The 11,160-nt window shown below is 39.0% G+C and overlaps 1 protein-coding gene across 1 annotated transcript; it reads right to left on the bottom strand.

Annotated features, from left to right (window-relative positions):
• Window positions 1-3,229: 3,229 nt before the first annotated feature.
• LOC306835148 (cytosolic 5'-nucleotidase 1A-like) lies at window positions 3,230-8,941 on the bottom strand. Its single transcript, XM_079361577.1, has 6 exons — window positions 8,697-8,941; window positions 8,401-8,568; window positions 6,844-6,973; window positions 6,593-6,715; window positions 5,566-5,756; window positions 3,230-4,617 (listed from the first exon to the last, which is right to left on the bottom strand). Exons 1-6 carry the CDS (start codon window positions 8,799-8,801, stop codon window positions 4,258-4,260), a joined length of 1,077 nt encoding a protein of 358 aa, XP_079217703.1. The 5' UTR covers window positions 8,802-8,941; the 3' UTR covers window positions 3,230-4,257.
• Between the last annotated feature and the right edge of the window lie 2,219 nt (window positions 8,942-11,160).

Genomic DNA, 11,160 nt, shown 5'->3' on the forward strand with positions numbered 1-11,160 from the left:
AGAATAGGCTAAATTGAATAAGGGCCAGCTCGTTCTGGAGTTATGGAGATAGGTTCCTGGGGATCCTTTGCAGAGCACACTGTCGGGAGTGCAATAACATCAGCCAGAGAGAAATTACAGACGTATTAAATGCATAACACAAAGCGCTGCACATCGGAGTGTTAGCACACATGAAAACAGTCAATACTTGAATCATTTTTACATAGCATCTTCCTGCAGCTCCTATATAGCGTCTTAATCTATAGCTTCCATTCTGAATTTCAGTTTGAACAGACGGATAATGTTTAGGCATGTGCTACTGGGGAGGGGGACCAGCTGACCTCAATACATGTTATTATCATGCCACAGTTTCTCTGCACAAAGCCTGTCATATCCCTGTGGGTGTACTCTACGAGCTCGGTCACACAGCAAATGGGGAGTGCAGCATCGAGCAACAGATTCAACGAGTTGCGGTCACAAGTGTTCATGCTTGAGCAGACAAAGAAAATGAGTGGCACCTGAAGAAACCCCAACAAGAGATAATATAGTAATAGCTGCAGTTTCTACAATCTGCTATGTTGTAAGGGGAAATGTGTGGTAAAATACCAGTCAAATTCCTTATATGGAAAAACAAACTTGCCAACAACCCGGATTCTGATTTTACTTAATGATACTTTTTGGCACAGTTGCCATGGAGGTTGCCCTGACGTAACCTAAATGATTGTCACATTGGTTAAAACAACCCCTCTCCTTATTGTTGAAAAAAAGAAAAGTTTATTATCCTTGTAACCTAGAAATAAACCTTTGCACATCTACTTCACAAAACAGGTGCATAGGAGAGCATCAGAAACTATGAAACTCCTGCACACTGTCTAACTTGCCAACAAAACTTGATGGCAACACGTCGGTACTAGGCCTTCAGCAGGCCTGTCCTTATCACCAACAAACAGGAAGTTAAAGTGAATCCTGGGCTGTTACATCACATTACATTAAAAGTTTTCAGATATAGGTGACTAAAATAAATTGGCAACGCAGTGAATAGTGGTAGCATGTTTTTTGTTCTACCCTAACCTTGGATTTCCGTTAATTTTCGTACAACTGCACGTCCTATTAAACTAATAATTAGTATACAAGGCTATGCAACAAGTGTCTTTAGCTTTCCCCTAACATTAAAACTGTTTAAAATCGTGATTTAAAAAAACTCAGCTGTGTTTTTGATCCAAGCTGCACTTTTCTGTACACAGCTGAGGCTGTGACAGACACAGCAATGCAAACAAAAGCATGTTAAGATTGATTAAAAGAAAAAATAAGCTACTGAAGGTTCATCAAATGTGTGTCATCATGCTAATTTGTCCTCATTTGCGCCTTTAAAAAAATGCAGCTGATAGGAATTAAAACATTTTTGCCAGTATTGAACAAATATTCCGACTATGTGCTCGAGGAAAAGTTAGTTGCCGTAAATCTGTTTGAAATATATACAGCTTCTGTGACAAAAAAACTTCTTAACTTTATGATGAATATGCAGTATGTTTGCACGATGGGCAGCCACCGATGTGATGTGGGTCCAGAGAAATTACTTTCAGAAAACATCTTCCTACAAGTTGCTGGTCACCAAACATGGGAACATCCTGTATTTAGATCAAATTGCTTGTCAAGAAGATAAATGTATCAGCCATGTATGAGAGGACTGCTGTTTTTCAGTAACTTTTTACACACACACACACACACACACACACACACACACACACACACACACACACACACACACACACACACACACACACACACACACACACACAATTATAGTAACTGTGTGATGAGGTTTCTCACACTCAGCCCCATGCTACCTTTGCCTCTAATCCTTTGTTATTAATTATATCTTCAACAAGCCTACACAGTTCTTGTGGTGTCAGCGCTGAGTATCCATGGCAACAGCCAGTTAGTCCCAGCTCAGATGCACACACACACACACACACATAGACATGAGCACACACTCTGTCGCATGACAAAACTGTTCTTCATTGCAAAGGCACTGTATTAACAAGACAACAACTTTAAACATTTAAATAGACCTACTGTAGCATCACCTTTTAATTCTCTCAAGCTTCTCCTCTTCAAATTTTCCCGGACAGAAACAACTGGGATGACCATCTTGTCGTTTATAATTGGAAAGCTCTGGTTCTACTTAAAGAGTTGTGTTTCTGATTTACATGAGTTGTCTGTACCTTTTCCATGAACTCAAGATTCCTCGCCCTCGGCTCCAGCTATCAAGCCAGAAGTTTCTAATGGGGACATAAACATAAAACTGTTTGTAAGTTCTGTATGGAGAGGATGACATTGATCAGGTTTCAGAGGATAAATCCTACCTGTCCTGTTGGAATCACTCTTCTAATGAAAGGAACTAAAACTGTCCTGAACCAAGGACAGAGGTTTTGAGGAGGCAGGTCCTCTGGGATGGAGCCGAGCACGGCTTCAAGCTTGCTGTTATTAAACTCTGCAGCGATTTGGCCCTGTCACAAAACACAGCAGCATACAATAGGGAAAATCAGACAATACTAACAGATCGATTTTGCCATGTTTTTAGGAATAACTGTTATATATATATCAGACCATGAATGATATATCGACAAACTCCTCTGCAAATACCTGCAAAATATAAATAAGAATAAAACTGGAAAGTTCATTAGCATTACAGTAAGGTCATCTTGTTGATATTTTGGTTCCCATAGAAAATGGGAAAGATGTGAGCTCCTCTACTGTGTATATTTAAAATTCCTGGTATATTGAAAGTTCTCACTTTGTATTTGTTTTTGATTGATTTCTTTGTATTTTCCTGCCATAGAAGTTAAACGGGAGCTCCCTCTTGTGGCTGCATTCATTATGTACATGTAAGCTGGGATCATCACAGCACAGGTTGACAGAAGGGGATAATTAGGGGCATATTAATATTTGATTAAAGGGCTGAACTTTTGTCAGTATTACATCTGAAGGTAAATTGTAGTTTAATTGTAAAAAACCCTTTTCCCCCCAAACATAAGGCCGTGAGGTGAATAAGCATCATCAATGTGGACATTTACAGCTAAAAAGCTCCATCTACTGCTGAGATGTAGACAACTGGGGTGGAAATACTTACACATGGTAATGATTCCCTGTGAAATTCAGTGGAGAAGATATAAAGTAGCTAATCCCCAAGCATCTTAAAATTGTGAGTAGCTGGACTTTTCTTGCTGACAAAAGAATTGAACAAAGGTTTCTCCGTGCTCCTTTTATCATTCAACTACTCCCTTTGCATTCAATACAGACGTTTAACAAGGGTTAACTTTCTTACTTTGGCACAGGCATATAATCAATATGACAAAAGAAAAGTGAAGAACCTTTTATTATGTTTGTGAAAAATGAATACCAATAACACAAGCATGGCATTAACTGATTCAGAGAAATGTTACCACAATGAAAAAAAACATTTCCAAATAACTGTGTGGTTCACTGAAGATGTTAAATTATGCATGCATTTAAAAATCCTTTCAAATATGAAACCTTTACAATAAATGAAGTCCTATCAAAAAGTTGGAAAAAGAAAAATGTAGTTTTAGTGAACTGCTGGATTTCCAGAACAATGTAAACACATATACAACTTAAGGACAGAACTTGAATGTAAAAGTTAGAATACAAATATAAAGTACATGTTTTATACAGTTTGCGCGCACACACAGGTACAAACAGAAAGCACCTGTGATCCCTGGAAGCCAAAGGCAGCTGACTTAAGTAAACATCTTCTGAAAACAGATAACTTTATACTTGTTTTAGTGAGTTAATGTAGAAAATTCTCACATGAAGAAGTAACCGCAGATGCATTCTCACCTGAACAATTTATTTTTGTGTATAAAACTCCCAATAAAACGAAGAAAAAAAAACCCAAAGTACACAGACTGGTAAAAAAGGCACAGATAGTTTTTAAGTTTTAACTCTGCATACAAAACCTTATAGAGACAGAGACAGTGCACACTACAATATGCCATATGAACACGTTTTTGAATTTGCACAACTTTTTTTACTGAGGAAAACCCTCGACAATATTTTTATATATATACACGTTAAAAAAACACAAATAAAATGACATTTAATGTCGTTTAACAATCCAAAACTTAATTACCGGTAAACATTTTGTTTGTTTCTCTTTTTAAAGATATTCTTTTATGAAAACGATTTTACAGCAGAGCACATCCCTCTCTATGCAGAACACCGTGTAGTGCATCTTTAGCATCTTAATGTTTGAAATTATTTCTCAGGCTGTTCAATGAGTTTCCCTTTGTTGTACTTCTGTCCGATCCCGTAAGGGACGTGTGCAGAAATGGTTCCCATTTCATTGGCACCCTCGATGTGGAACATCTGGTCATCGAAGTAGATGTGAGGTTTGATTTTCTGCAGCAGGGGCCCTTTAGGAGCCCCGGCCAGAAAAAGGGCCTCGTCTATCTCCAGGCCCCAGCTGCGGAGAGTCTTCAGGACTCGAGCCCCGGAGCTGGCAGCGCTGCGGGCTGTAACCAGATAGGTTCGGATGGGACAGTTCATGCGCTCGTTCTTGGCATAGAACTTTCTCTGGAGCTTTCCAAGAGCCTCCAGAAAACACTTTAAGGGACCCTGAAAAAGGAAGACAGCAAAAATCAAGATACTGTGATATGTTTACAAACTAGATATAACAGGGTGTCATCTGCAAAGAACTGAACACAAAGAAAATCCCTTGGAGTCTGATTTAAATAAAAATGTTTAACTCTTGTTCATGAAAACACACGAGTAGTTACGGGTCTATACGTTGAGTGGAGAACTTCTAAACCACTCAAAAGCAGCTCTGATTAAGTAACCTTGTGTTCAGTACTGTGCAAAGGTCTTGTGCCTCAACTCGCTTCTTTTGGTTTTAGCTACATTTCAAAGACCATCTATATATTTATCGCAGTAAAATGAAATAAATGGTATTGAGTGGAGTCTACTGGGGAAAGTCGATATTTCGTGGGAACTTCTTTCGCACTGATACTTTTAAATCCATTAACTCTTCTGTATCTACTCTATGTAAACATTGGGACCTCGAATCGGAGGGGTTTGCTATCAAAGCAGCTTTAAGCAGCAGTAAGCTCTTTGTCTTTTGAGTCAACACATTTGTACCTGCACACCCTGACAGACTTTTTGTTTAAACTTTCCAGAAGGTATTCTTTAACTTAACTTGATGCTTACTCAAGTGACGTCACTTGGGCCACTTTTCTCTAAGCCAGAAAATACAACAAATGCTAAAGCTATTCTCCACCTGTTTGTTTTTTTAATCTCCAACAATCATTAGTGTGTGCTTTAAAGTTTGAGTTATTACAAACAAATACAATTCTTTGATGAATTCAGCTGGTTTATATGGCAGTTATTACAGACAACATATCTGTCTTACAGATTTCAGATTCAAGTCGCATAATATTATTCACTTGATGATGCAGCCTTTTTTTTTTTTTTTAATATAAAGCAGATTGTGGAATACAGCTTGCCCGTAACTCTCTCTACCCGAGGTTCCACTCATTTCTACGAACACAGAAAACAACGTTCAGTTACCTGAGCGAGAGGTTTGTTCTCAAACTTTCTCTCGTGCTCAAAGAAAGAGTCCAGGCCCTCTTTCTTCACGATGATCTCCGACTCGTCTGAGAAGAGGACGGCGTCTCCGTCAAACGCCACCCTCAGCTGTGTGTCGCTCAACTCCTTCTGTGTCTCCGTCTGGGCCATAAACATGGTGGCTGCGGCGATGCCTGAGAGGGAGGAAGTGCGGGGTAATACATCAAGATCTTCATCATTTTGTTTATCCGGTCTTACATTTGATATCTCACAGCTGCAAGGCATCCGCAGCTTCCTGATTCATTAAAACGTTTTAATTGCCACTGCATACGTTCAGTTTGTGGGATTGTAACAACAGAAACTTTCTTTGAGGATACTCATGCCTTTCATGATGAAACCATTCAGACATCGTCTCGCAGCTTCTAAGATATCAAAGAAAAAGTCAGACTAATTTCCTGTTACTTTCGCAAAAGGCAACAAGGTTTCATTATGAAGAAGAAGACAGCGTTTCACGTCCGGATCCATGACATGAATGACACTTGAATAAAAGATTGAACAGATACTTTACACCCATTTGGGTCTGGATTTCTTTTATTACCTTCCCATGCTCCTTGACAGCAAAGTCGGTAAAAAAATAAAAATGAAAATATTTAATTTGAGGAAGGATACAGGTCCTTGTTTTTCACTTTCAGCTTGGAAAAAAAAAAAGACTTCGATCTCTGAAGAGAATTCTTCGTTTGGTTAAATCACTGATTTGTTGTTTCAGAATTACAAACGTGTTTGTCTCGTGTGCTTTCAGACCACAGGGAGCCTAAAATCACATGCTGTCTTCCCACAGCTCCGTCTTGCTGCACAGAGAGGGGTGGAACGTGAGTCAAACAAAATCAACATACGAGTGTGTACATATCAGTTCACAGTGTAGTCCAAACACACACACCCACAGGGCTGCTGACAGTCACTGATGCACTGATTCAGTTATGACTTGTGTGGGTTTGTGTGTGAGAGCAATGAGGATTTTAGTTTCACTCACCTTCCTCTATGGCCTCTGAGACTTTCTCTGAGTCCTTGGAGAGGTAAAGATTGGTCATGTAGGCCTTTAAGTAGCCTATCGGACTTTCCCCTCCAGTCATACAGAATCTCTCGATGGTCAAATCTGAAAGCATAAAAGCACACTTCACATCGATAAGAGGAAAGAGTCCCATTCTAACTACCACTACAGATTTACAGCGAGCCACTACAGCATTTAAAAAATCCCTCATGTCTGGATCAGAAGCAGCTTACCATAGTGATTGATGCTGTTAATGAGGCGGACTCCAACCTGAGCATGGTTGTTTGTCATTAAGACGATGTCGAACAGCTCCTCGCTGTCTGGATAGAGCTCCCTCAGTCGAGCGTTGACGTTCATCAGCGCCTGGGTTTAGAGGGCAAAGGCCAAAAGCCAGGATGTTGAGTCAGAGAGTTTCACACAAAGGTAACAAAACAAACTTCATAACATTACAACCAGTTAAAATAAACAAAACCAAGATGCATGTTTTTTTGTCATTTGACGATCCCAATAATATATTTTTTGAAAAAGGTCTGAAAAACAAATCACAAAAAAGGAGAAAAATCCATTTAGCAGCTCAGTCATTCATTCAACTTTAACTTTATTTGTCCCCGAAGGACGATTGGCTTTGCAGTAAGGGAAGAGGACAGAAAAAAGACAAAAAGACATTTTAAAAGCCAACAGGCTAAAATGTAAGAGGCAGTGAATATAGCAGCCTTCCAGAAACAAAAGTGATCCTTCACCCTGATTGATGCTCTGAGCAGCTTCTATTAGAACATTCCAACACAGTTAAACACGAGGAGTGGGAGTCACCAGAGGCTCCACGATATTTAAGTTACGATTCAATATCATTGCGATTTTAAACATTTTATCTATCGATCTATCTATCTATGTCTGAACACACATCAAGCTCTATGGGAAATTGTGCAGTGATCTTCAGAGTTCTTGTTCATGCACAGTAAAGATTTTCTTACACAAGACTGGTTAGCTTTCATAACTTGTTCGACTGCATTGTGAAAGGTAATCAAGCAGTTTCAAAAGGCAGGTAAGGCCTTTGACGGATGAGGATTTTTCTGAATTTGAAATGAGTCTTTGTACATTTTCCAAACATGGGAGGGTGGGTTTGACTCGACCTTCAAACAAAGCACAACGTCAATCATATCAGCACTGTATGACACGGCTTGAACATGCAAATTAGGAGAGAAAAAGTGTAGAGAAAGCAATAAATACATTGTCGGCTTAAAATAAGTAACTGTTCAATAGTTGCACCTGATCTCACTATGCCTGAATGATTGAGATGATTAAGAATCACAATAGGGTTTGATTGCAGAGTACATTTACACACAAGGAATTTGAATTGGTGTATTAGGTGCAAAACAGTTAACAATGAAAATAAAGCAAAAACAGCAAGACTTAAATAATGAATTCAGTTGTTGTCACGATAAGGCGTAAGAATACGATCCCCTGAAGACGCTGACCACAGAGACCTACAGTCCAGCTGGACACAGACTGACCTGCTGGTCTCAAATAACCAAAATAGATTCTGTTTAACAATCCAACAGGTGTCTTGTTTTAAAAGAGCTTTCAGACAGAGAAAGTCTGCAGGTTCTCCAGCTGTTTGTTCCACAGGTGAGGGGGGATCGAAAACTAAAAGCTAAATAATGCAGTTCATTAAGACAGATCATTGTCTCATTTTGTAAAGCAAGCTGTTCCTGGTTTGATCTGCTTCAATAACCTGATGATGAAATGTACCACGCCCAGGAAACAACATATAGAGAGCTGTATTTTCTCACCTTGACGAAGGGGAAAGCTGCCCCTGGCATCAGTGGCTCGTTTTCATGCTCCACCTGATAAGCCACATACTTCTCTACTCCTTCTTCCTCATAGATCTTCCTCTCTGTCACTATGTTGAAGAGGGTTCGAGAGGAAACGGCGATGGTGACAGCATACCGGGGTTTAGGCTGCGAGTGGATAGGAAAGTGGTTTAAAAAAAAAAAAAAGCACTCATAGAGACACATATTGCATTAAAAATACGAGCAGAGCACAGATACGCTTTAGATGACGATACTTGTGAAGTAGATGAACTTACAGGTCTTGGTTTGCTAGTTTTGAGGTTGTCAAAAAAAGCTTTGGCTGCAGCCCAGTCCGGTTCCTCGTCCGCGCTGTCTGATTCGTTTTGTTTGATTTCACTCATGTTTAGAGAAATAAGGACACTTATTCCGTCGAAAAAAGTTGATAAAAACAAGGACAGAGGAGCAGAAGCTGCTTGGAAACTTCACGGAAGCGCCGTAGGTTACCTAAAGAAAAACTAGGTGGGCGTGTCCTCCAGCGGTGACGTAAGCAGCGCTGTCGGAGGGTTGGTTGCGATGGGAACTTGGACTCTTTTCGACGAGTCGGTGTATTTTTTGCACATCTCTGATAAATCTAAATCTAAAACTAGACAATTCCAGCAGAAATTGTGAGGGTGGTTGCCCTCGTCTGTGTATGCGTTTCTGAGTTATACTGCAGTAAGACTTGTTTGACTGTAGTCAGCTAACAGCTAAGACAGAACTCTGTCCCACTGCTATGGTCCCACTCAAATGATGATGTCATCACTCTAACTCTGAATACCTGCTGCTCACTGATTGGTTGACATTCAGCTTTGGTCTGCCAAACTGCCAGAACGTGCCATCAATGTATTTGAATGGGCTTACCACTACTCGCAAAACCTCAAACACTCATGCTTTGCTCGTTAACGTATATTATTACCAAAGTTAGACTTTTTGGATTCTTTATAACATAATTTTCTGTATCAAATTCATTTTTCACAAAGGTTAATTTTAAAGGAAAAATAAATACATGCAACCTAATCTTAGAGCAATGAATTATTATCAATTAGTATGATTGATGTGCTTAACCCCTTTATAGTATAGGGCAGTTTTAGTTGTATATAGATGAAAAAGAATACAGCCAAATGGTGAGAGGACTGACTATCTATCTATCTATCTATCTATCTATCTATCTATCTATCTATCTATCTATCTATCTATCTATCTATCTATCTATCTATCTATCTATCTATCTATCTATCTATCTATCTATCTATCTGCCTGCCTGCCTGTCTGTCTGTCTGTCTGTCTGTCTGTCTGTCTGTCTATCTGGGCTTTAACAATATTCTTAAATAGGTACAGTATAAACATTAAGACTGAAAGAGATAAAGACAGCCTATGCTTGGAGCAATGAATTATTATAAATTAATATAACTGACGTGCTTAAGTGAAGCCTATTGTAACAGTCCTCCCTACGTGCTTAATATACATAGTTTGACATTCAGCCAAAATCCATTCAATAGTGAGTGACTAAGGTAGTTAATTGTTCTTTGATTTATTCACCAGATTGAATAAGGAGTGACAACTACAAGACAAAAGAAAATGCACAGATTACTGTCATAAAAAAAGGTTGATATAAAAAATATTAGAGGTGGGACTTGATTAAAAAATGTAACTAATTAACTCAGGGCTTTCTATTTAATTAATCGAAATGAATCACATTTTAAGTGCGTCACAATATTTGCCCTAAAAAGAAACACTTTTCAATCTAAATTAATTTTAGTGGATGAATGAATACAATGCATGCCATTTTACTTGCTTCTCAGTTTCATAAAGCTGTTGGATCTTGTTTGAAATTAGTTTTTCTACACAGCATTTGGAAAGTTGGATCACATGTTGCTACGTTTAGCACATTTTCTAAATCCTTATCTTCTACCACTAATAGTGGTCAGCAATGAATTACTAATTTTGGTCCTGAAGCCAGTCATTTGGTCTAGTTTAGGCTGCAAATGCTTCTTGTTTGTATTTGTGTGAGTGTGTATTAGAACGAGTGCAGAGCAATGACAAACAGTTCTGCGCTGTTTATGAGGCAAACTGTGATTAAATTATTATTTTGTAATTAATTATTCGTAATCAATTGGTTAAAGTCCCATCCCTAAAATAAATACAAATGATTAACGGTAATCATTTGTATTTTATGGTAAATGCTGACGTACTGCAAATATGTAAAAAATAATACGTAGTTGTCGCTAATGCTATGCTACATCCTAATGTTATGCTACCATCACCAGCGTGACGATCACCAGTGTGATGCGGGGTCAGGAGAAGTCGCGGCGACCTCACCCTCCCCCGCCCCCCAGGAGGCGTGATGCGGGGTCAGGAGAGGTCACGCAAAAAAAATTCTGCTTACACATACAAATTTACATTTCTTTTTTTTTTTTATAATCAACATGTCTGCATTACTTTGTGGCACAGAAGAACATGTACAAATACACTTAATTTAAATCTTAACTCTGTTTCTCCGCGACCTCGCGCATCATCCCTCCCTGCTCGGTGGGAGTGGGAGGCAGACGGTATACTTGCGCAAAATGTTGGCATAGCCTGGATTCATACGGATATCCATAGCAAAATTAAGTGAGTAAGCCGGCAAAAACTCATCCGGCTTTCAAAAATCCACGGTAACGTTGAGTGGCTACATCACGTACGTAGTTTAACTTTATTTTTAGTCAGTCTGTGATAGGCTGT

This window comes from Symphodus melops (assembly GCF_947650265.1).
Source record: "Symphodus melops genome assembly, chromosome: 1".
Lineage (NCBI taxonomy): Eukaryota > Metazoa > Chordata > Actinopteri > Labriformes > Labridae > Symphodus > Symphodus melops.